Source organism: Motacilla alba, chromosome 4A, assembly GCF_015832195.1.
Source record: "Motacilla alba alba isolate MOTALB_02 chromosome 4A, Motacilla_alba_V1.0_pri, whole genome shotgun sequence".
NCBI lineage: Eukaryota > Metazoa > Chordata > Aves > Passeriformes > Motacillidae > Motacilla > Motacilla alba.
This window is the reverse complement of record NC_052045.1, coordinates 15,508,153-15,534,264: the sequence shown is the minus strand read 5'-3', so window position 1 is coordinate 15,534,264 and position 26,112 is coordinate 15,508,153. Positions and strand designations below refer to the sequence as shown.

Here is a 26,112-nt window from a genome sequence, read left to right as displayed (position 1 = left end):
TTGCTTAAGAAATGTCATGGAAATACCCAAGGATTATAGCTTAAATTAACCCTCAGAGAATCAGCTCGGTGCAGAGCTGGAGCTCCTTTGCTCCACAAACCACCCCAGTTTTACTCCCAACTGCACCAAGGCAGGGATGGACACAGCAGAGTGGCCATGCTGCCTTTTATGGGGTTTGGAGCTTCATTTTAGCCCTGAGAACTGGGAATTTTGTCCTTAACAGACAAAAGGAACCATGGGATTCATCAGGAGGAGAGCAAGTGTTGTGTTGGTTGGAGCTGTGTGTGACAGGCCATGTGTGAGGTGGTGATATTTTACAAAAGGCACTTGGGGCACTGTGCAAGGACCAGAGATGTGGGATTTGTGTGTGCACCTGGGACAAGGGGCTGAGCATGAGCACTGGACCCAAGGCAGATAAAGACCCAAATCTGGATGATTTCTCTAATTTCTAGTGCGGGTTTTTTATGCCAGCTTTCCTTCCATGCCACTGGTTTATTCTGGCAGTGCTTTCGTGTAAGGGAATTACAGGAAACGTTATGTGAGAGAGATTAATTAGAATTAAAACATTAGATCTCTAATCTCCCCCCATTTAGGAAGTTTCAGATACACATCTGAACTTTCTGGTCAGGCAGGCCCTGGTTCCAATCAAGCCTTGAGCTGAGAAACCTGATCTTTGAACCATAACTTTGTAGTTTGGTCCAAGCCCCAAAACAAATAGGAAATATTTTATACTCAGTCCAGTGTCTCGTGCACTTTCCCAAAAATGCTAAATTCTCCTGTTGAGTCACATTATGAAAATGTGTTTAGTGTTTATCCCGGCAGCTTAATCCCTCTGCAGTGTTGCTCTCCAGTTGAGCCACACTGGGAGGTATCAAATGTGACAATATTTTTATTCTACTTAAAAGAAGACACTGGATAATTAAAAGAAGATCATTGGGTTATTTGTGAAAGGAAAAAGCAGAGAAAGTAGATTTTTGTGTACTGGCAAAAAAGTGCAAAAAGATGTCAGGGGAAATGTAATCACAATTATTTCTTGTTCTGTGGAGAAGAGGAAAGAACAAGGAATGTGCCACGTGACAGGGGATGGACAAGGGTACAGAATGGATGGAAAAGGGTATAGGATGGGTGGATAAAGATACAGGCCAAGAGGAAATTTACTGGGGAAAAAAATTAGCTTCCTGATACCAAGCAGCTAATCACAATTCAGGACCAAATTTTGACTGAAAAGATGGAAGCACTGAATTTAAAACTATTTCTGCCAGTATTTTTAGAAGGAATTTCAGAATAGCACTGTTTATTTAAGAAGTAACATGAATCAAAAGGAGGCAGCTAAGCAAATATGAAATAATCCTAAAAGGCAGGAAAATATTGAACTGTGCAATGATTGATGTGTCTTAGTCAAAACAGAATAAAATATCTCAAAAATATTTTCTGTTCAGGAAAAAAATATAATTATTTAATGCATTCTCCACCATCTTTCCAAAACTCCAAGACTCATCACTACCAAATTTTCCGATTCACAAGGGACCTAAAATTAATCTACCTTTTTCCAGCTGCAAATAGGACAGGTATGGTGCTACTGATTCACCTAATGGGAAGGGAAGCAGGGTGTGTGACAGAAGCTGTATTTCAGCCCTAACTGATTTTTAATAGCAGCCTGCTCCTGAATTGCCACATGTCCAACCAGGGACTGCAGATAAACTATTCCTGATAAGCTACAATCTGAATTGGAAGCCAAACTAGATAAATCTGGCTTTCACCATCACTCTTTGAAATCTTGATGGTATCTTAAAATCACCGTGCACTTAGAGGCAGCAAGAGGCAGTTTCTGGGTGAGAAAGATTGGGAAAAGGAAAGGATGGCTTCAGCTGTGGTGATTGTTAATCACCCGTGGGTGTTGAGTCTCCAGGGCATCATTCTCACTGTGTTTAAAAAAATAAAAAGAGAAAAGGGTTTTTTATTTTATGGGTTCTGTTTGCTAAGCCAGTGGGGTGTCCTAGAGCACATGGCCCTGATTTGTGTTATCTCAGTGATTTGTGTTATCTCACTGCTTTGTCCAGTTTATACCCAAGTCTGGAGCATTCTCTGCCTATGAAGGGGCTTTTCCTTCTCTGTTTTTCCATCTGCAGTATCAGAGCTCTAAAAAAGGTGGGGATACCTGTGGGAGCCACTGGGATTGGCTCAGTTGGTCAGGGCAGGGTGCTAATAAAGCCAAGGTTGTGGTTTTGATCCCTTTTTGGGCCATTCACTTAAGAGCTGGACTCCATGATCCTTGGGGGTCCCTTCCAACCTGGACTATTCTGCGATTTCAGCTCCTGGAGTGGGAGTTCTGCTGTGGCAGCAGCTTGTACGGCTGCCCTGCTACAGCTCTGACATGAGAGCCCATCCAGGAGGCGAGGGCTGCACTTTGGCCATCAGGGGACAGTGACAGGGCCAGGCAGCTGCAGGGGAAGGTCAAGCACCTGGGTCTGTCCCTGAGGCCAGGGAGGCTTTGTTTCCCTCCCTAACGGTGGAACTCTGTGCAGAAGGAAAAAAACAATGTCTCAGAATCCCAGAATGGTTTGGGTTGGAACCTTAAAGCCCATCCAGTTCCATCCCTGCCACGGGCAGGGACACCTCCTATCATCCCAGCTTGCTCCAAGCTCCATCCAACCTGGCCTTGGACACTTCCAGGAATGGGACAGCCTCAAGTATCTCAGTCATCAAGCACTAAAGAGCCCCAGGAGATGGAGAAGAGCTGAAACCTTGTATGTCGTGCTCCAGCTGTTCCAAACCCCCTCCTAAGCAGGAGCAAGGCAATGCTATTGGAAAGGAGAGGCTTTCCAGCACTTTCCAGGCAGCTGAGGGGCTCACTTAGCAGATAAGCAAGTAAGAAGTGGCTCAGCTTTGGGGCTTAACAGAATGGCAAAGGATAAATTCTGAGCTAATCAACTGCCAGCTGATACCTTTGTTATGGTTTGTGCAGACAAAAAACCAGATCCTTCTTGAAAGCCCTCAGTAGTTCAGACTGACGGTGGCGTGGAAAAATGATCTGCTGGAACATCAGGAGTGTCACTGCCAGCTTTACAGCCATGCTCACCACCTCCAGTCCACCAGCAATCAGTTAACTCCTTGTAAAAAAGTCTCTCAGAGACAGAACTTCTTGAAACAAAAGGAACAGGGTCACTTTTCTTTAAAAATGATAACCTTAGCCTGGAGGAAGATCTCCCGTTCCAGGTGGTGTAGATCAATTGCACTCAAATGTTGCAATCTGGAGAGCTGTGGCATGGGAAATGCAGGTGTTGTCCTCTCCACAGTCACCGGCACTGAACTCTGAGGGGAAATTCCTCAGCAAAGAAACCCTTTATGAAAACAGAGTATTTCCCTGTAGCTTCGCACATCTGTTCCTCCCGAGCTGGGAAGGTGAAATGCCCTATGAATCTCACCCAGAAAGAAAGACCCGGCAATCTCCAGAGGATAATTAAAAAAAGAATGATTTACTGCGGGCTGCAAAGCTCCTTACACGTGAAGAAAGACTAGAGCTGAAGCACGGTGGGGACTTATCAGCTGCAGCCGCAGCTCGGCGGCGAGGGAAAGGCCCCTTCCATGGTCTCAGACTGGATGTCTGGCTCCCCAGGTCAGTGGAAGTTTGCAGGAAGCTCAGGCAGGCCAGGGTGTTGCTGTTCCCCAGCAGGGCTCGGCAGGGAACACAAACACACGGCCAAGGAAGCCGTGGCAGCGGGATGGGGCGGGAAGGGCCTGTCCGGCCCCAGGGACAGACAGGCGGCGAGCGCGGAGCGCACAAAAGCAGCTCTAAGGTCAAATGTTTTCCTTCAGGCACTGAAGCCCTTCATGTTGAGATGCTCGTGGTGACCAGGAGGAGATGAACTGCCGCTGGAGATGGGCTCTGGGAGGGTTTTCCAGCTCAGCTGGGCAATCTCAGCTGTCCCCTGACACCTCCTCAGCCTGGAGCCGAGGGGTTTAAACCCCTCAGCGCTGCACTCAGCAAGCTGTAGATTCAACCTCTCCTACAGCTCTTTATTTCCGTGTCTATGCCACTGAAACCTCCTCCTGACACACACAGAGAGGATTTTATCCAGGATTTGTTTGGTTTTTTTTTTTTTTTTTCATTCCTGCACTGTGACAGCGATTTGTCTGGCGGTATTTGTCTCACAGCCCGAGCCCCGGAGCTGACATCGCCTCTCCCTTCAGGTGCTGCCAGCCCGCGAGGATGAAGAGCGCTAAATGGCCTCTGAGGACAGCCTTTCACTGCTGCTCACGTCCGTGAAATTCCTGAACATTCTCATTTTGCCTCTCGCTTTGTTCCACACAGAAATAATTCCCTCGCCCTCGCCATTTATTTTCTTCACTCAGCCATACCTAAGCTGGGGAGCCTGGGCAGAGTTTCACAGGTTCTTTAAGTTCATGTTTTGACATAATCCCCACGAAGTTTGTCTTCATCAAGGTCAAAAAGCATCGAGAGGAGGTTTATAACCTGTTCTTTACAGTAATAGCAGCATTAGCAGTGCGGTGACGCTTTGGGCAGAGCATTTTGGAAAGCTTCACAAGGAAACAGCCTGGCCTGCTGAATTCCCTCTGGTGACCCATCAAAGCTGCCTCTAGGTACAGGAGTAACTCCTATCAAGGCGCTTGTCTTGAAACTGGATCTTTGAAAATAAAAGACCTTTCAGTTTGGCAGGCCAATGAAAAGAATTGGTGGTGGAATGTTTAGATTAAACAGAAAGCAGAATATTTTCTCTTTAGGCAAAACAAAAGTGACTGCAAAACCCCCAGAAGCCATTCTGAGTCAACATGAAGCATTCTGTTTTGGTCAAATGAAATGCATTCTTCCCCTGGAGATTACTGTTATGAACACAGGAATATTTGTAGAGAAAAAAATATTACTCTAAAAAGTGTTAACTTCAAAAATTCTAGAAGCAAAATGCTTCTTGCTGCCAAGCAAATAAAGGCAAAATGGAAAGATTTATTTTTTAAAAATCCCAACACAACACCACAGAAAAAGAAGCCTCCTTGCTTTGCCTAGAATTATGTTTCAAGCTGCAGAAGAATTTATAAATTCTGACTCCCCCACCAGATTTTAGGCAGGTTTGACTTTGTGGAAAATATTCCCCAGCTTTACCTGACGTCCCATTAAGAACAGGTCTCCCACCTTGAGGAAGGCTCAGCAATTTGCAGCTACTGAGTGGATTAAAACCAGGAAGGAAGCAGTGAGGGAAGTGTGTATGACTCTGGCCTTTGGGCTTTCATTTAGAAATTCTTGATCCATGGGGAGGGATCCTCTCTCCCTGCTGGGCTGTCAGGAGCTGTCACTGCCAGTGCCAGGAATTGGCACTGTTCACTCATCGCATCCTTCAAGTCTCCTCTGCTTTAAAGTGAGACTCTTCAGGATGTGATTTGAAGACACTGAGGGCCTTGATTCAGAGCTAAAAGCATCTTGCTTTTCCCTTGGATGCAGTCCTCGAGGGTCCTGCCCAGAGCACAGTCTGTGTTCCGCGTGCTCTGACACTGAGCTGGGATCTGCAGCCAACCCTCCCAGCACTGCTGTGGGCAGGGACAGCCACTTTATCTGCAGGGCACACAGCTCAGCAGCTATCTCAGCTGGCCCAGGTCTGGCAGCAAGTGTGCAGCCTCAAAGAAAGAAGAAATACAGCTCCAGCTCTGTTCCCACTGGTAAAATCTTGGGAAAAGTGAGCCAAAGCCCAAAACTGTCACCCCAGCCCTGCAGTTCTGCTTCTCACTTTCTGATTATCTCTGCGAACTGTCAAGAGGATTAAGGAGACAGGAATCAGCTTCAAAGAACATCAGAAGCAAAATATGATCTCATCTGAGGGGCACTTCCATGCACTTCTAGCCTCTCTAGATATCTCATGGTGGAAAAGGGATGAGGCCAATGGGGCTGCTCATCCCTGGACTGTGGCTGATGTGAACTCCACCCTGGTGCAGCACTTGGACCACCTCTCTTCACTCTCTTGGACCACACTCTTCACTCCTGCCCTTCCCTGGAGCTGACCAGCAGGGAGATGCTCCACAGGACAAGTTGTGCTTGGATGCATCCCCCTTTTCCCTCTAGAATGGCCTCAGCAGGGCTCGTGCTCCCATAAGCAGCAGATCCTTGACTGTGACACGGAGGCTGCTGGGAGAACATGGAGCTGAGGCAGGATTTGAGCCAGGAGCTCTTCCAGCTGACCCCCCCAGGACTCTGACTTTGCTGACGCTGACAGTATTTCAAATAGCTGAGAGCTGCAAGTCCTGACTCCTGTCTAGACTGGAGCCTGGGGTAGCCCTTTGGGAAGGTGCAATGAATTTTTGCTTGATTTGCCCTTTTCTTCCTCCTTCTCTAAGCCATGTTACATTTTCCATGTGCTGGGAATGATATCTGTGTGTATATGTGAGACAGGGAAGGCAATGGGGTATTGGAAAATGTGGGATGTGAGACCTGGCGTGATGGAAAAGATATGGAATAAGGGGTGGATGCTGACCTGGTTTTCTCTGGGATAGAGATAGTTTTTTCCTAGCTGGAACAGTGCTGTGTTTTGGATTCAATATAGGAATAAAGTGGATAACACACTGAGGGGACCGCTGTCAAGAGGACTGTCTGTATTTTCCCATACCTGCCCTGTCCATTGGCACAGGGATCCCAAAGGCTGCAATAAATGAGGATATTCCTCACAGGGAGGTGTCCCTTGGTCAGGAGGGATAACTGCAGAAGGCAGATGGAAGCAGATGCTGTGTCTGGGTGGCTGTGGCAGCATTTCCCATGGAGCTGCCACTGCAGTGTGGGACCAGACCCTGCCTTTCCCTGCAGAGATTATCCCTCAGAGCTGAGATGCAATTAACTTAGTTAAGAGCTCCCAACTATATCTGTTCCAGCCCGGAGCTACTCTGTATTTCCAACAGGGAGATGGGCAACAGAAGAAGGGATTTTCTTCCTTTTTAATGATGATCCTTGGGACTTGCAGCTGCAGCTGGAGGCAGAAAAGGCCTCAGGAACAATTAATTCAGAATGAAGCTCCTGAGCTGTGCCTCCCTCAGTGCCCAAGTGCAGCTGAGGGGTGGCAGCTGCCCCTCCTGACCCCAAGGATGAGCAGGGTCACAGCTCCACCACCCCACAGGGAGAGCTGCAAGTGCCAGGTCCTGCCAGAGCTCCCAAAACCCTCCAGGGAGGCTGGGAAAACAGGAGCCAGCACAGGAAATAATGGCCAATAACAGGGCTTCCGATACAATCATGTTCTCATTTTGGTGTCAAGCAGCGGGCCAGGAATGAAGGGAAAAATACCATTCTCCTTCCTTTTTTGGCAATAATGGCTTGTAACCTCAGAGGAATCTCCAGCCTTCAGGGGCTGGCTCCACATTTTCTGCCTCCACCTGGCTCAGCCTCACAAACACCCCAGTGAGCACTTGCTCCCTCCACAAAACATCCACAGAGATGAGCTTTGGACCTCACCCCTGTCTGGCACTGCCAGGGATCTGTGAGTTCTCTCACTTGGAGACAGCTGATGGGTTTCTCAGTGCTGCCCAGACACTGCCACAGCAATTTCCTTCAAAAGGCACGTTTAGATATTGAAGAAAGCCATAGGTGTGCTCTGAACTTCTTGTTTAAGTCCAGAGCAGTTTCCTGGTCCCCAGGACAGCCTGCTGGCTTCCAACAAATATCCACAGGAACTGAATGGCAGGAAGAGCATGCCCTGAGGACAGATCCATGCTGAGGTATAAATAGCTCCATTTCACGGGGCCAAGCAGCTTCCTCAGCATGGCAGGCCAGATCCCAGCAGGAACCTGCAGCTCCTGGACTGAGCTGCTGGGGCAGAGCCCTGCTTAGGGGTGCACAGGACAAGCCAGAGGATTTTCCACCCCCTTTTTCTTCCATGGCTTTTCAAGCGCAGGAGTCTGAGTAAGAGCTTTTAGAGCTGGGAGGACGTGGGACACAATTAAAGTGCACCTGAGAGGGTGATTTTGTGCTGTTTGTCAGGAGAACCTTGGCAAGCAGGAGGACATCCTGCCTTTTTTTTAGATCAGCTCTGTTCCAAGAGCATCCCTGGCGAGGCATTTCATAACTTGGGATATTTTCTTCAGGAAAGTCCTCAGGCAGTCCCAAAAGCTCCACAACGTTTCCTGCACGTGCTCCTGCCACAGAGTAATGAAGGGCTGGGTAGGCAGCCAGGGCACTGAATATGGACAGAGAATTGAGTTTCCTGGAGCGTGGGACAGGCTGGGTTAACAATGTTGGACCTGGGGCATCTGAACTGGGTGTAATGGGAAAAGGAAACAGCTCAGCACAAGAACCAGGGTGGATAAAGCAACCAGAGCACCAAGAAAAAAACAGAGAAAGGAAATAGAAAGGGAGAAAAAAATTACTTCAGGAACTAAGAAGTAATGCCAAAAAACCACTTTCCAATTAGAGGAAAACTTGCTGGGAAAGCAGGATAAGGGTAAAAAGGGACTGTTCTCAACAGGCAGGAAAGTGTCACCCACATGAATCAAGCAGGTGTGTTCACCTGGAGGTGCAAAAGCTGAATTTAGCTGTGTGGGCATATCAGAGTCCCCTGGGAGATGGAAATCACTCCTTGTGTTGCCTCACCATTATTGGCAACACCCCGAGAGCCTGAGTCAGAGCTGACAGCAAAGATTGTGTTTTCTGGAGGTGTAGGTTTGCAGCTCTCTTCAAATACCATCAGACAAACTCACTGCCTCAGCAGCATTTGTGTAAGAGGATTCAAAGAACTGCAATTTAGCTTTTACCAGGAAAATGAAATTAATTCATTCACATGGTTATTTGTGGGAAAGCGAAGGTTGAGCCTATCCAGCACCAGAGGAGTTCATGTCATTTCCTGTTCAAGGCACTAAAAGTCAGCTTCTTCATCTGTGGAGTCACAATCTCAGCTTGGAAGATCCAAGATGATTCAGTATTTAGTAATGCATTTGTCAAGTAGATTTGAAAAAAAACTCAGCATTTGGGGGGAATATTCTAACAAAAATTCCCATTATTGGAATGATGGTTCAATAGGTTGCATTCACTTAATCACAGAGGACCATGCTCCTCTGAAGTTCCTGCTTCCATTAATTCCTGGATCTGGACTCAATGATTCTAAAAATGTGGGGGAGAGGCAGCTCAAAGGGAACAAAAATGAGCAATGGGACACTTTTTATAGTAAAAAATATCCAATGCAGTCACCCAGCTCTGCTAGGAATGTCTCACAGATATAAGGACAAATGTGTAGGAGGGGAGGGATTACAAAGCATCCTGCTGGGAAGGTCCATGCCTGGGGAGGAAGGGAAAGAGAGAGGGCTTGGGCATTCAGGATGAATCTTTGGAAAAGCACTGTGACAGCAAAATCCTTTAGGACTGAAGAATTTAATCTTAAAGGAAAGGATGTTTAAGGAAGTATCTGTTACTTGGGATGCTAAACTGATGGGACAATCCACCTTTCAAGTCCTAGAACTGAACAGGATGGGTAACCTCTGGTTCTCATACCCATGTCCCTGAGAATTCAGCTGCCATGGAAACCCAGATATATTTGGTCTGTTCAGAGTGTCAGAGCTGCTGCTTCCTCCTGGGCCACTGGAGAAGTGGAAGCCTCCGCACTGCCTCACGCAGCTCCCAGAGCCCAACACCATTTAAAAAGCAGAATTCTTACCTTCGACAAAGACATAGATCCTGGCCACAAGCCCCTGGTGCTCGGGGGTGCTGTTGAGGGCACAGCTGAGGTAGCCGGTGTCGTTGACCATGGCTCTCCTGAGGACGAGCTGGCTGCAGCTCAGCCCGGGCATCTCGCGGCAGCTGCTCACGTGCACCCGCGGGTTGTCCTCCCTGAGCTGCCAGCTCACGGATGGGGGTCCCCTGCCAGCACAACACATCCAAATTACACAGCATTCAGGCAAAACTGGGGCTTCTTTCTGGCCAGTTGTTCCCAGTGCTCCTACCCTTGTCATTCCCAAAAAAATTGTAAAGGTTGCTGAGTGTTTGCACTTCCACCCATCAGAAATTGAACTGGATCACCCCACACTGTTCCCCAGACATTCCTGAAATACTCTGTGGGAACTGCAGCAAGCTCCTGGAGAAAAGTTTAATTTCTCTTCTAACACACTGCCTGAACACAAGTTTGTTTTTATAACACTGTATTTTAGCCACTTCAAACATTACAAAGCATCAGATAAAATTATATGTTTGTTCAAGGAGGAGGATTTTGCATATATTAACAGCTAAATTAATGTATATTTTCTTGCACTGAGGCTGCATGAGAGAGGAGGATATTTATGTAATTTTTCATCACCTTTCTTGCTTAATCAGCAGTGACTCAGTCTTGATTTTTGTGAAGGGCCTGAAACGAATCAGGATACAAATCTGGGAATATCTGCTCAGGACACATTTTTTCTAATTCCCCTTGTGTCAGCAGCCAGAACAGCAATCCAGGAGGGCAGAGAATGCACATTCGCCCCACCTGACCCCTTTGCTGCTGGATCTCTGAGCACAGCTCATGAAAAATGCAATTCCATGGAGTTCAGGACAAAAAGCAGGGCCTGGGTGTCACCTGCTGCAGGACTCAGAACTCCCAGCTGATCTAAGTCACAGCTGGATGTGCTGGAAGCATTAGGCCATGGCAGCAGGAGCTCATGGAGCTCCCTCTGAGGGCTCTGGGAATGGACCAGAGCTTCCACACAGGCCTAGGAGATGAAGATGATGGTGTTTTTTGTGGCAAACTGGTTTTTGGTGTGGAAACTGCTGGGTTGGGGGTTAATCTCCTGGGGATTTTCTTGGGAAAGAAGTTGGTGCTGGAGAGAGGGAGTTGTGCGTGTGTTTGTAGAGGAGGCACTCTTCCCGAGAACAGGGCGGTTGGCTCTCTCTTCTCACTCAGAGAATTCCCACTGGCATTTGCTGGGCTGAGGAAGGAAGGAGAATTCCTGGGCCTGCATTCCCAGCTCGGTGCTGCCAGGGAGAAATCCAGTCCAGACGCACTGACCCAGGGCTGAGATGGCAATGCCCAAAGTGTGTATATGTGAAATTCCCAGTTAGCCAAGAACTCAGAGTTCCAGTGGCCTGCAGGGGTGCAAGAGGTGCAGTCAGAGCACGTTTGCCAGGACATCCAGTGACATTTCTACAATCATCCTCTTGGCCCTCGTTCCTGCCCGTCCCTCTGTCGCCTTCCTGGAGAGGAGGCGGACATGGAGCTCTTGAGGTTATTTCCAGCACCAGACTGATGGAGAGCACTGGGAAAAGGGGGAATATCCTCTCTGCTGACCAGCCTCGCCCTTGTTCTTGGATGCTCTGGTGGCTTGGACAGCCCCACCCCACGTCAGAGCAGCTTCCCATTGTCCTTCCGAGCGCCCAGAGCTCTGGCCCACCCTACCAACGTCACTGGTGACTCCAGGACTGGGATTGCTGGCCCGGAATAGGGAACAGAGCCAGTTCACATGGAGACACAGCTCACAGCACGTCACCATGTCCCTGCTCCTTGTCACCCACACCCCTCTGATGTCCATCCAAGCTCTGGTGGCTCTGCAGGGCAGCACCGGGATTTCACACCTGTGCTTCCTTAAATCTTTCTTCCCCAATATACATTATCCTGGTGGAAGGTGAAGTCTTTGGCTGTTGCTTTGGGATTTTCACACATCTGCCAGAGGGGAATGGCAGCAGCAGCTTTGGCCCCACTACCACAAGCCAGGAAAACTTGGTCAAAAAGCTCAAAAGCCCAGAATTGAAGGGAGGATGGACATTCCCACAGACCCGCTGGGGCTGGCCCGTGCTGTGCCCCACACAGCCCAAAAGCTCCTGGAAGCACAAAGAATTCCAGAGCTCCCCTGGGCCAGAAGAAAACTCATGAATGTGGCAGAGGAGGCAGGAGGGCAGACATCCCCAGAGGGGCTGATCCAGGGAATCTTGCATTCAGAAACCACACTTTCCTTCTCTTCCCAGGTTTTGAATCACCTGAGCCAAGGAGCTGAAGTACTCTGGGCCCTGATCCTGTGTTACACCCCATGCTCACATCCTTTTGTGTTTCTCAGATGTGTCATGGGGATTTCTTGCTTTGCATCCATAAGGCAATGCGGGACTGGACTGAAGTGCTCGTAACTCCTTCAATGATTTATTGATTTGGTGATACGAGAAAAGTAGGGTGCTCCTCCAGATTAAAAAGGTGGGGGATGGAGAACTGCTGGGAAATGTTGATTTAATTGGCCTGGGGCACCCCAGGGACTTTGAGTCCACACAGGTTTTATGGAGAGCACCACTGAGATGTTAAAGGACTGCTTAGACTTTATTGCCATCATGTTTGCTGTTTGCCAAGCTAAAAATACCACTGGAAGGTTATTCTGACCTCATAAGCCACATGGCAAGCTGGAGGGATTTGGAAGAAAAGCTGCCTTGCACTCCAGAAGACATCCCAAATTTACACAGTCTGAGCCCATTCACCCTTCAGTATAACAAAGAATTAAACAGTCTGGGACGAAAATCAGAAGGGATGTGTCAGCAAAACCTAAAGCTTAGATTCATCTTCTCACTGCTTTTTTTTCCTGTTTTCAGTAACTTCTGTTGCAGGAAACCATCCAGGTAGTGGCACCAGCCAAGGGAACCTTGCAAGAAGGTGTAAAATCCATGTGTGTGTGACGGAGAGAGAAATTGTGAGAGTTTGTGTTACCTTGGGCTTTTTTCCTACAACACTCTTAGAGAAAAACCTGAGAAACATCCTCTGGCAGTAGTGAAGTGTAAAAATCCCACTCAGAACAAGTAACACCTCCATCCATCTCAGTCTGAGGCCTTTTGTGGGACCCAGCAGCTGCTGCGTGTTCTGGCACAGCAGAGTGCTCTGGGTTTGCTCCTTCCTCGTGTGTCAGCTGTATCCCTGTTCCCAGAGAATTCTGTCCCTGTCAGCACCAAAATCCTGCTGGTCCTTGCATGGCTGGTGGCACACATTGTGCCAGGACTGAGGCACTGCTGTGATTTACAGCAGCAGCACTTTGGTTTTTCACAAGTCCTGGTTAAATTTGAATTAAAGAACATGTTATGTTTAAACTGGCTGCGTCTTTGAATGTACACACAGTGACTGCTGCTTATTTAAGTGTCTGTGATGGGCTAGGTGGCAGTTCCTGGTGATCTTTGTTGTTTCCTCATGGACAGGGAGCAAAGGAGTGATTTTAGCTGCAGAGGAGCTGAACCTGTCCCTATTTCAGAGAGGATTTCCAGCCATGTCCTCAAGCATGGCACATCCCGCTCCCATGAGTTTTCCCCTGTGCTGACTCAGGGCTTTGCTTGGGCCCCTGAACAACACAACACAAAGAGCTTGGCCAAGCTGACCCCAGACTCTCCTCCCTGCTCTGTCACAGGCCATCCAACTCCCTCCACACAGCCCCAGCTCCCAGCTGGGCCAAACCAATCAACACAAGGACAAAAATCCAGCATTTTTTGGAGCAATCCTTACCAGCATTTTATTTTTAGAGTGTCTCCTGGTGAGATGACAATTTGGTCCTTGGAAATGCTCAGCCTTGGTTTTTGAAGAAGCTCTTCCTCAGCAAGACCTGACCCAAAAAAAAGGAAGAAACCATCATTAGTTTAGACGGGCTATTCAGTGGTGTCAAAGCAGCACAATGCACTCGAGGCAAACTCTTTGTTTTGTAAATAGTTCCTAATTTGGGGGCCCACACAGTGCTGCATTTATCCTTGGCCAGGAGATGCCCTCAGTTTGTTTTTGCTTCCTTTATTCCTCTCTTTCTTTTTCTGACACTGAGCACCTGCATTTGTGCCAGTAGTGTTTTGAGCCAGCTTTATTACTGAATTATTGCAGATTTAGGAGAACAGATCTATGTCAAAAGGATTTTGCACACATATAAAAATGGAAGGAGTCAGGTCCTTGGGAAATAATTTGATGGGTGAGCTCATACATTACATTTTAATTAATGAGAGAAGAGAAAACAATAATTCTGGGGAGCAGCTCTGTGAAGCACCTGTGATATTAAAGGCAAGTTGAAGACCTGGTGTTTCCCAAATCACCATTCCCAAATCACCATTCCCAAATCCTGCATCTGAGCTGAACCCCAGGCTCGGTGGGCACTGTGGTTGGGGTAATGCTCCCCGGGGAATCTGTGATTTTGTTAGGTCTCTGATGACCAGGGGCATTAATGGCAGCAGTGACAAAGGCCTCTCTCATCATCTCCTGGCCCAGGAAATGTCTCCTGCCTGTGGAACTGTCCTCAGGGACAATCTGAGTGTTCATCTACAATGAGACAATGTTCAGAAAATGAAACTGAGAAGATCCAGAAGTGGAGGTTGGCCAGGCTGGTTGCATTGTCCAAATTCAAGTAACATAATCAAGGAGAAGAGAAACCAGGCTCCGATAAAGATCTCCACTTCTAAAGCTCTGACATTAAAGCTGTGTTTTCTTTCCCCTCCTGCTCTTCAAATTTCTCTCTTCTCCTGTGCTGCGAACTCGATAAGGCAGAAATCCTCACTGGGCTCCCAGCACGGGCATTATTTGCAGCAGACAGGGAGATAACATATCTGGCAGAAAGAGAAACACTAGGCTTTAACCTTTCAACTGCACGAAGCAGTGATTTTCCTGCCCCCATCTCTCTACTCTCATCTCTGAGCTGCTTGATTTCGGTAAATTGCTCTCTGCCTGGCATCAGTGTGGGCAGTGACTCACTCCCACTTTGCAGTCTCTGGCTTCTTCCAGGAGCTCTTGGAGCTCCTATCAGGATCTCAGCAGAGGCCAAGTAATCTCATGGCACCACTGAGTCCTTCCAGAGGGGATCCTGCCCAGACACCTCGGTGCTGGACTGCTCTTGTAGCCCCTGACCCTTCCTACAGACCCTGGCTGAGACTTTGAACCAGTGCTGGCCACCGGAGACTGATCCAGCCCACTTTCCCTGCTCTGGTACTGCTGCTCCATCTCCAAGGCCCTTTGCAGAACAACAAGTTGGGGTCTGGCCAACTCCAACTCCCTCCAGTGGCACTGTGTGACATTATTTAGCACCTCCAAACTGCCATTCCATGGAATGCTGGGCAGGCAGAGCAGCTGGGGGCTCCAGCCCAACAGTTCCCATTTATTTGGGAAGCACTGCTATTCTTCAACATCCTCGGGATGGCACATGCAGGGAGCAGCATCACACTGAGCTAAGAACCAACAGAAAAAGCCCCAAACTCTGCAGGAGAAGCCACTGCCAGGCAAGCCCATCCTTGCTCTTGGCTCCGAGGCCCCTCTGGTTTCCAGGCAGAGCCGGTTCCCACTGGGAATGGGCTGAGCCTTGGCACAGGTTCTTTCATGGTGCTGTGGCATTTCACAGCCCCCTCAGACTGACTGTGCTGAGCTTTGCAAAAATGCTCCAGGATATGGCCAACAGCTTCCAATTTGTCTGTCAAATGCCATTAATTTGCCAGCCGAGGGGGGCTGGGTTCCCTGTAGCTCTCCCAGGACACTGCTCCTCCCAGGATCTGCTCTGGGCTGTTGATGCTGTGACTTCAGCCAGGAATTAGAAAATCCTGGGGTTTGAAACAAGATTATTTTTCTCCTCTTGTGCCTTTAGTTGTTCTTAGGGCTTAGGGGGGGCTCAGCTGGTGCCTCTGGATCGCAGCTCTCATGAGCAAAAGTGGCACTGTCAGAGGGTCTGGGGTCAGAGCCTGAGTTCTGCTCTGACTGCAGAGTCTTCTGGCTTTTACAACATTTGACACCGTTCTTGCTAAGAGAAAGAAAAGTATTTTTCAATTATTCTGGTTTTGCTTCTGAGTTACTTCTTGCCCAAAGTTTATTTTGGCTTCAGGAGCTGAAGAACAGAATAAGCAAAGTGGAATTTCAGTGTTTTCTACTCCACAGAGGACAGGAGGAGAATTCCTGTGCCACACACATCTGGTCTCTGCTGGCAGGTGACAGAGGGTTTATGTAAACACAGCCTGTGCCCCTTCTGCCACACCACTGCTGAGTGGACTGGGAAAAGAACATTTTGAGGGCAAAACAGAGAGAGTTGTGGGGACAAGGTCAGGCTGTGCTAGGACAGGACGCCTAATGCCAAAGCTAGACTTGACTTTTAGGAGGCAAAGCTGGGGACAGCCCCAGGGTGTGTTGGATGGGGAGGAAGGATCTGCTCTATTTTCATTTTGCTGTCTGTGTTTGAGGAGATGCATGCCTTTATGAAGGTGTTAGGATGCTGCAAGGGAGAATCAAGCACATTCCTGGCAGTGCACCCCCTCTTTTCCACAGCTCTGCTCCCCAACCTTTGTCCCTAAACCCAGGACACACAGCCTGCCCAAGTAGGGGTGGGAGACTTGCTGGGCTGGGTCCTGCTGAAGCTGAAGTGCTCTGATTGCACTGCTCAAATTCCAATGTCCAGGCCTAAGAGAACATTGTCCTCTCCTCCCTGATAAATAATTTTGGTCCTGCTCTAGGGCGACAAGGGACATAAAATTAAAAGCAAGCTGTCATTACTGTGTCATGATATGCTGTAGCAAAGCTCCTTGGGAGAGCCACAAGAAAAGTCCTGGGTGCCACAGCTGTCCCTGCCATCCCCTGTGGAGCTGACCCTGCATTGTGTCCTCAATAGCCCCCTGCAGCGTTATAGGCTGGGGACGGTGTGGCTGGGCAGTGCCCAGGCAGAAAGGGACCTGGGGGCTCTGGTCAGTCGGCTGAGCATGAGCCAGCAGTGTGCCCCGGTGGCCAAGAAGGCCAATGGCTCCTGGCCTGGAGCAGGAACACTGTGCCCAGCAGGAGCAGGGAGGTCACTGTGCCCCTGTCCTTGGCACTGTGGGGTCACACCTCGAGTGCTGTGCCCAGCTCTGGCCCCTCAGTTTGGGAAGGACCTTGGGACGCTCGAGCGCGTCCAGAGGAGGCAACGAGGCTGGAGAGGGGCTGGGGACACAAACCCTGAGAGGAACCACTGAGGGAGCTGGGGGTGCTCAGCCTGGAGAAAAGGAGACTCAGGGGTGCCCTCGTCACTCTCCACAGCTCCTGGAAGGTGCCTGTGCTCAGCTGGGGCTGGGCTCTTTCTCCAGGCAGCACTGACAGAACCAGAGCACACAGCCTCCAGCTGTGCCAAGGGAAATACAGGTTGGATATTAGGAAAAAGTTTTTACAAAAGGGGTGATAAAGTTCTGGAATGCTCTGTCTGGGGAGGTGGTGGAGTCACCATCCTTGGATGTGTTTCAAACAAGCCTGGATGTGGCACTGGGTGCCAGGGTTTAGTTGAGGTGTTGGGGCTGGGTTGGACTTGATGATCTTGAAGGTCTCTTCCAACCTGGTGGTTCTGTGAGTCTGTGATTCTGACCCTGCTCTGGGTGTGCTCCTGGTGCAGCATCCTTCCCTGGATGCCCTGGCATGGTTTGGGATGAGGTGCTGGAGTGACAATCCTGTGGGTCTGGCAGAGGCTCTGCCTCCTGCAGAGCCACAAAGAGGTCTCAGCAGCACATCCGCTGTGTGAGCCACAGAGGAAGGACAGGCTCCTCCTGGGGAGGGACGCCTCTGCTCAGGCTCCTCACTCCCTGCCCTGCCTTGGTTGTTGCCAGCACAAGTTGGCTCCAGCTAGACAAGAGCAGCACCTCCAGCCCGGAGATGCCCCTGGAAAAAGCCCAGGTGAGGACAGAGCCTCTGCCCAGAGCCTCACTGCACCATTTCTGACTTTGGGAGTTCATTCCTACCTCCAGTTCATGCTTTCACATTCTGCTCTCGGCAGTGAAAACCGCAAACACAGCACAACCACAAATCCTCGGGAGCCAAATGTGAAAGGTTGACTGATACATTATCCAGGGGAGAAAAATATATTGAAAACTGCTTTTCCTGGGATAATCTGATTTTGCAGCATGGCCAACATTAAACACGGGAGGCTCCCCAGGCAGAGGGTAATGGGTGACCTCCCTCACCTCTCTGTCAGATGGTTTCCAGCTCCATCTCACTTGGCACAGGGAGATCCCTCCCACGCCCAGCCTGATGCTCCATACTGGGCCCAGCAGTGAGCGTGGATAAAAAATATTTTTAATCTCTGTTCCTAATTGTAACAGCCTTCCTTCAGGCATCCTCTGGGCACTGCAGCTCTCCCTGGCAGAGCCCTCACAGATGGTTGTGAGCATGGCTGTGCCTGGGTGTGGCTCAGTGACAGCTTAGGCAATGTGATCTCTGATTAAGGAGCTGGGGATCTCTTCTGGCCACACGGAGAGCTGGGGGAGCAGAGCCCACACAGCCTCTGCTTCAGATGACGAGGAAATCACTGCTGGGCAGAACAGAGAGAGCTGTGCTGGCAGCAAAACGAGGCAGGTCAGAGCAGGGATGGCACGAGGGTTTGGGCACACACGCAGCTTTGTGCACATGGGTGAGCTCCTTGGACTACTCACGTGTGTAAAGGCACTCCTGTGCAGAGAGCTGGGCTCAGGGCACCTCAGGGCCCCTTGGAAGGGACTGGGAGTCAGAGTTTGGAGTGGATTTGAGTCAGGGAAGGAGGGGTGACCAGATACACAGCGTTTAAAATCTATTTTGTCATTGCTGAGGGTGCTGCTGTGAGCTGTGCTTGCCCAGAAAGAAAAGGCAGGCAAGCAAAAGTCCTGAGCCTGGACCAGAAGCTCCAGGATCCCTCAGGAACACCGGGGGCTGTCCAGACACCACACCCTGCCCTGGTGACCAGTGAGAGGTGACCACCAGTGACTGGGGTGGTGCAGAGGCAGAGCTGTCCCCTCCCCTCCTCCCAGGAAAACCTGGGCAAGGCAGACCCTCAACAACTCAGCCCCTGCTCAGAAATGACACCCAGGAAAGGACAATGTTCTCCCCTCTGAGCTGCCAGGACACCTCATCACCAGCACAGTGCGAGCACACCTCGAAATGAGCAGGTGCCCCTTTCAAAGGACATTTTCATGCTTCTATCCCCAAGGAAATCTATTTTTGCTGGAATTGGAGAGCTCAGGGATTCAGTGAAAAGCCATGTGTGTTTAAACCAATGGCCTGTAATCATCTTAGGATTTATTTCAAGGTTACCCCCATGAAAAGAGAAGGCACCACAGCACTGCCAGCATTATTGGATCACAAGCCTTGCAATATTTGGTGTTTTTATTAAGTCTTCAGCTCCTGGAATCAGCTTTCATTTGTTACACTCAAGTGATTTTCTATTATTTTTAAAGGTTTAAAAAGACAGTAGCAAATAACTAAAGAGACCCATCTCCACCCCTCTTTTTGTTGTGAATTTGGACATAGGATTTTTGGTTCTGCTAGACTTTAATGAAATGTTTTGTGCTCTCTATGCACAATGCAAGATCTTCTAAATGAAATGTTATTGCTACCATTGACTTTCTCAGCAGAGGGGAAGGGAGGCTCTTGTGGGGAAGGTCTTGGCTGTAAGTCAGAGAAAAAACTCCCAATTTTTGTCTTTTCTGCTAGCTGCTGAGTTCTGCATCGAGGCACTGAGATGGGAACTGAGTCAATACAGAGGGCAAAGGCCCCCATGATGGGCTGCAGGTGGGGAATGTGTGGGTCAGGACTGCATGGGGAAAACTTCCCCTCTAGACCTAATGTGGTTTGAGTGCCTGTCTCCCATTTCCTGTGCTTGGGGAGCTGCTCTGGGTCAGGTTATTTGCTCTCTCAACTCTCCATGTGTCTTTTGAGGATAATAATTTGCCAGTGAAGTTTTAAACCCTTCATCTTCTCCTGTGCATCTCCACTGTGCTAAACCACTTTTCCTAGAGGAGGAGGTGAGAAGGGGTTCAGCCTCTCACCACCTCTGGCCAGGACTCTCTCCCTTGCCTGCTATTCCAGCTGAATTATTTTTAAGGAGAACGGTCCATCAGCTTTTAAAGATTTTCTATTTCCTTTGTTTGTTTGAGGGGAATGGTTACTAGAAGCCTCTCTTCCTGTGGTTTTCCACGTCAAAATAACCAGGATTCCCCCAGGGTGGCTCTGCTGTGGGTGGGCACAGAGCTGAAAACTTCCAGGCCAGAGCCAAAGCTTCCCTTCCTACAGAAGCTGAAGAAGTTCGTCCAAAATTAAATTAGCAATCACAAACTCATCAGGAGACATGGCAAAGGTTCCTTCAGGATATTCAAATGCAAGTGTTAACCCAAGAGTACCTCTGGCAAAGCAACAGGATTCCTGCTTCCATTGATTTTCCCAGCCAGGGAAGGCAGGGTTAGCTCAGCTGAGTCACGAGAGAGGGGAGCAGTTCCCATCCGTTCCTCTGCCTGCTGCAAAGGGAAGTTGTGTGTGGCTCAGCCAGAGGCAGCAGTTGGGTGTAAATGATCCAAAGTGACAACAACGAAAAATTAAAACATTAGTCTGGAGCGGGGAGACGTCAACAACAGCACAGTAAAAACAACTGCTAAGTGGAGAAAGTGTTTGGAGATAAGATAAGGCTTTGGCCCAGCTTTTGGGATTTGTTCCTACAAGGCTTTTCCTCAACCACAGATGCATCAGCATTTCCTGCTGAGGTGGCACAGGGTCACCCTGGTTTCCTCCTGCAATCAGCAAAACCCTTCAGCAAGGCCACCTGATTGCTCTGGGTGCTGACACACAAACCCTGTGACCTTTCCTTGGCTTTTCTGCAATCCAAACATCACCTTTGGGGCTCACCTGCACCTGCTGCAAGACAGCCCCTGGAACTACAATGCCATGGCCTTTCCTGGCTCTCTGTGATCTGGATCGCTGGATCAGCTGCAGATTTATGGGAAGGGGTCACAGAAAGCAGCTCCAGGTCAAAATTGTTTGGTCTTGGGCAGTGGCAGCTCATTAATCAGGGCCATTGTTTTCCCTCTGACACTACAGAGTCCCAAGGAGTGCCAGGGATGTCACCAGCCCATACTGCTGGTGAGCTGGGGACTGAGGGGACAGGTCCTCACTTTGGGACTGGCTGATAAGCCAGGAACTCAGATCTACATGGAAAATAAACATGAAATCTGGGAAAGGAGGTGGCAACATCTGCAATCATCTGCCAGGCACTCAAGCACAATTTGAAGTATTTCGGAAATGTGGTAATCTCATGTTGATGGAAAAAAGGCTGGGAATGTTGTTATTTCTTGATCCAAATTATGGCAATTCCTCTGGGAAAGAGAAGACCTGGCACATCTCCATGATTAGAAAATATGCAGACCCAGTGGGAACAAAATGCACAAAAAAGGAGCCCTAAAGACTCTAGGGGGAAACAAAAAAAATCCAAAAATGTGAGGTATGAAGCTGTCTTTGCCTCTCCCCCCAGCATGGTCTCCTGAGAAAAGCTGGAGGGCTGCAGATCAGTGTTTCCAATGATTCCCAGACAGGATTACTTCATCAGCGCTCCAGACATAGCTTTCCTTCCTCCTTGCTGGCCATCTCCAGGACAGGGCACATTCCTCAGGCAAAGCTGGGAGTCAGGAGGAGTGAGGGCACCCAGGGGGGCTGTGGGATGACCCCTCCTGGGGAGCAGCTCTGGCCAGAGCTGGACACAGCTCTCTGTGCTGTCTTTGGGTCACCCTGTGCTCCCCCTGCCCACCCCAGCCCTTCACCTCCTCCCAGGGCACTCAGGGAACACTTCCTGCACTCCAGAGCTATTCCAGCATTTCTCTGGAAGTGAACCTAGCCAGGATTTCTTCCCTTTCTGGGAAGAAAGAGCACTGGGTAGGAAAAAAAGGAAGGTGGAAGGCTTGCTCAGAAGGGGGAGTAGAGGGACAGCACCAGCTTCTGCTCCCTGTGACAGGGACAGGACCCAGGGAACGGCTGGAGCTGTGCCAGGGGAGGTTTAGGTTGGAGATCAGAAAAGGTTTTTCCCCCCGAGGATGCTGGGCACTGCCCAGGGAATGGGCACAGCCCCGAGGCTGCCAGAGCTCCAGGATCGTTTGGTCAGTCAGGGTGGGATTGTTGGGGGGTCTGTGGCTTGGACTGGATGATCCTTGTGGGTCCCTTCCATCTCAGGATATTCTGTGATCTATCTCTGCCTCCTCTGGGCTCTTTCCAGGCTTCACTGTGTCCCTTTGCCAACTCAGAGTTGTCCCCCCAGGTGAGCTCCTGGTGGTTTATGTGAGTATGGATGGATAGAGCTGGAGATTTTTATGGCTTGTCAGCCCAGCTGTTCCTCACAGCTACAGACAGCAGACCTGGGCCAAGCTGTGGTTCCAGCTTGTCCAAACCCTGCCCTGAGCTGCCTTTAATCTAATCAGAACCCCTCTCTGCAGCTGATTTGTATGTGGTGAGAGTTACTGTGGATGCTAAGGAAGGGATGCTTTAAAACACTTCTAGTTTAATTACTTTGTTATTTTGAGGAGTATCATCAGATCTGCTCATTTAGCAAAGGTGACAGGTGAGGCTGAGGAGTCATCAGCTGTAATTCATGGGCTTCATGTGTGCAGCACTAAACACTGTGCTCACTCACTTCAATGGGATTGGATTTGGCACCTCTCGAAATTTCTCTCAAACTTATTTGTTTTGTACAGCTGCAAATAATGAAAGCAATTGTTGGGCTGACTCAGTTCCAAGAACTATTCCCCAACCTACTCATGTACACAGAGAGGATCAGTCACTCTTGAAATCCATCCTGAGATGAGCCAGCTCCTCCCATGCAAAAACAAGCAGTAAATCTCTATTGATTCACCAGTGATTTCCCTCCTGGTCCTCCCCAGTTTCACTCTTTACACTGGACTTTTTAACCTGGAGTAAAGGGCTTGCCTACACTTTGGTAAGATGCCTACACTCCACTGTGGATGTTTTGTTGAGAAGAGTAGACTTCTTTAAAGTTGGAGCAGTAGTAGAGAAGTTTTCAGCAGGTTTTCTATACACTTTTATACCCTCTTCATAATTTCTTTTTGAAGTGACAAGAAATTAGACTTAAAAAAAACACCAACCCTTTCCTTTTCTGTGTGGCTGTGATAAGTTAATATTATTTTTTTCCTTATTAATCACATCACTTCCCAGGTATTGGCAGACTGGAAATGTCTGTGGTGGCACTTCCCAAAGAAGGGACAAGGTGCACCAGGAGTAATGAACTGCAGGTGGGACACAGAGAGATTTGTGGCAGGTTTTATCTCTCTGTAGACAAGAAACTGCCTTATTTCAGTGTTTAGGGGCAATGCAATAACTCTTATTTCAGTGTTTAGGGGCAATGCAGGCTGATGCCAGGCAGGCATCAGCTCCTAACTGAGCCCAGCTGCCAGCAGAGGTCAGGATTGAAACTGGCACCAGAAAATGTTAAGGAGGGATTTCCCTGAGGTTTCCATGCAAGCTGCTGTCAGTGGGGAACTGAAATTTTTGCCAGAGTTCAATACAACAGTTGGTTTCCCACGTGTGGAAAATCTGCCGTGGTTGTAGAGAGCTGACCTAGTCCCTGACATCTGCAATCAGGACACAACTTCCAACAGTAATTTAGGGCAGCCAGACTCGGTTTAGAACCACAGCTTTGGGGCTTGAAAAGTAACGCTCCTATAAATTCACAGCAAACAGATGCAGATGAACTTTTCTGGGGTTAAAGGGGTTGGTAAATGAAGTTTCACTGGGCCACAGCACACAAATTAAAGCGCTGCCCAGTATGAACTCCAAATGAAGTCCCACTTGAGGGGTGCTGACTTTGAACTTCACCTGGCCTGGCTATTTCAGTTCTTAGGACATTCATTTCCAGAGCAATTTTCCATGTAACATGAGGCAATAGCAGCAAGTGAAACAGTATTTCCAAATACCCAGTCAACTAAATCATTGTCTTCTGTGTCAGCTTCTCCTTTGATAATAAAATATGATGGTAATTCATCCTAAGACCAAGGATTTGGAAAACTGTAACATAGATCCCCTGGAGAGACATTAAAATGGCCAGAGAAGAAGAGAGAGAAGTTACAAAATCCCTGACACCGTAGTTTAGCAAAATGTGTATTTCTTTGAAAGCATTTTTTTGGTCTTTGTTGCGAGCATTCAGCCTCTGCCTGGATGTATCAGATCAGAAGGATGCTCACTCACGTCCCTCCTCCACTGTCTGCAGACTAAATCCTTGATTCCCAAATTTTCTTCTTGTTCCATCATCCCCTTGCACATGAGAGTGTTGGAAACCCCTGTAACTACCTGTACTTTATCCTCAAACCCTGTACAGAATGAGCTTCATAAGATCTGGAAAAATAAAATTTAAGCCCAAAGATGGGAATCATCAGGAATGGCTCATAAGCAGGCCTGAAGGTGCTACAACAATAAAACTGTTGGAAATGGGAGTGGTTGTCAGGAGAGGCTGGAATCATGGCAGGTCTGATACCAAGGGCAATCATTTATCTGCTCCTTCTGTTGTCAAGATTCTGGGGAGAGGAAAGAAAACCTTCCCGAGGTTGTTCCATCAGCCTGTGTAATTCACCTCCCAAAGGAAGCAGAGGTGCCAGCCCTATCTTTAGGAGTATTTAGAATTGGCGGAGATAAAGTGCTGGGAGATATCCTTCAGAAAACATTTGCTGGTGCTGAGAGCTCCAGCTGCCACATTTGGGAATTCTCTGATGTCCTGCTGAGTGGCCAAGCAGGGACTGCCTTGAGGTACAGGACCCTTCTCTTTCCAAACTTTGGTGCTTCCTCAAAGGCAGAGTGGATATCCCAGCTTTGCACTCTGAAGTGTCCCCAGAGCAGACCTCAGAGCAGACCTCAGAGAGGACTGGGGATATTTTCCAAGAAAGGCAAGAGCTGACAGAGGAATTTGGGTGAGGTTCTGCTGAATGGCAAGAGGGTGAATTGCAAAGCAACCTCTGACCGTGCTCCAGGGCTAAATCCAACTTGCCATCAAGGAACATGACTGCCCAGGGAACACCAAATAATTATGAGAAAGCTGCTCAGAGAGACCCCAGATCTCCTCAGGCCACATTCCCCGAAGTTTCCTGCTTGGAGCCTTGCTGGTGTGAGTCCAGCAGTGATCTCTGCTCCCTGGAGATGCTGCTGTGTCACATAGGCAGCACTACACAAACCCTGGTGGAAACTGGGCAATCCCCATTCTCAGGCCTTTATTTCTGCTCTCCATCTCTTTCCTCATCCCCAGCCCTCTTTTCTAAGAAAAAAAATGAGCCTGCATGGGAAGGCTTCTTTGTAAAGAACATCTGTGTCCTCCTGTGTGATGAATCACTGACCTGCAGAAGGAGCAGGCCAAGGGAAGGCCACGAGAGGGACGGAGCTGAAATCAGAGCAGGGAAGGTGGATGGGCAGGGTGAAGCAGAACAAAAGCCCACCCTTGTTAGCATTGTTGGACCATTTCTCCTTGAGTTATAAATCCAGAAGCAAATGAGCCAGAGCCTCCTGAGGTCAAGTCAATTGATGTGCCACACTAAACAGAGATGGATTTGAACAAATACAGGGGTTGGACGTGTCAGGAACATGTGAATGCTCAGTGTCAGTAAAAGCTGCTCGGTGGGTAATTACTTTGTTTTCTTAGTTTCTGAGCTCTACCCATTAAGAAGCAATGGGCTGAAGCTGACTTTGGACTTGACACCAGAATCTGTTTTCGATCAGCTCCGTGTTCCACTTCTGTCGGCTTTGTGTGCCTGTCTCAGGAGGTTTTCCCTTTTTTCCTGGTTTGTTTTGAAGAATAGCAGGTTGCTATTTTGGGAGACAAGATAAAAGCTGTTTGCTGAGATGGGGAGAGGGAACCTAACCATCTCCTTAAAACCAAGCCCAGTTTCAGTTACATTTCCACAGCCCTGGGCGAGGTTTTGTTACCCTGTGCCTGCAGCCTCCCTGGCCAGCCTGGCCTTACTAGGTCTGGTTTCCTCACTGGTTTGCATTAAGCTGGAAAGTACCAATTGGGCCCAGGGAACTGGCTGCAAATCATTTGGTGAAATCCTTCTTAATGACAAACTCCATCAGGCCATGGAGCAGGGCTTCAATCACTTCCTCAGCCTCCACCGCACTCTTACCCTGACGTGACCCCAACTTCTCCCCTGTTTGTGAGGCTTCTCCACAGCTGTGACATAATGTTTTTGATGGCAGGCTTTGGAGGAATTCTGCTTGTGGCAAAGGAGGAATCTGCTTTGAATTAGCACTGCACATATTTATCAAGTCTGCATAGCATGGCTGCCTGTTGACAAAAATCTCTTCTCCTGTCCCCCGCAGGTTCCCACATGAGCTCACTTGACTCACAAAGGTTTAGAGCTCAAGCAGTTTTTAGTGTCTGGGAGCAGGCCAGAGAAGGGGCAGCAGGTGGGTGATAGTCCGGGTGTGATGCCCAGAGCCAGGCTGTGTTTTTAGT

At 48.8% G+C, this 26,112-nt stretch overlaps 1 protein-coding gene across 2 annotated transcripts in view; it reads right to left on the bottom strand.

The window, feature by feature from the left end:
- The window catches only part of LOC119695216 (vascular endothelial growth factor receptor kdr-like), a 126,378-nt gene that overhangs the window by 79,063 nt on the left and 21,203 nt on the right, over positions 1 to 26,112 (bottom strand). For both annotated transcript variants that reach the window (XM_038123230.1, XM_038123231.1), the window contains exons 2-3: positions 13,413 to 13,509; positions 9,636 to 9,838 (exon numbers count right to left, since the gene is read on the bottom strand). In XM_038123230.1, the coding sequence (XP_037979158.1) occupies positions 9,636 to 9,838; positions 13,413 to 13,509 (300 nt within the window). The remainder of the gene's footprint in view (positions 1 to 9,635; positions 9,839 to 13,412; positions 13,510 to 26,112) is intronic.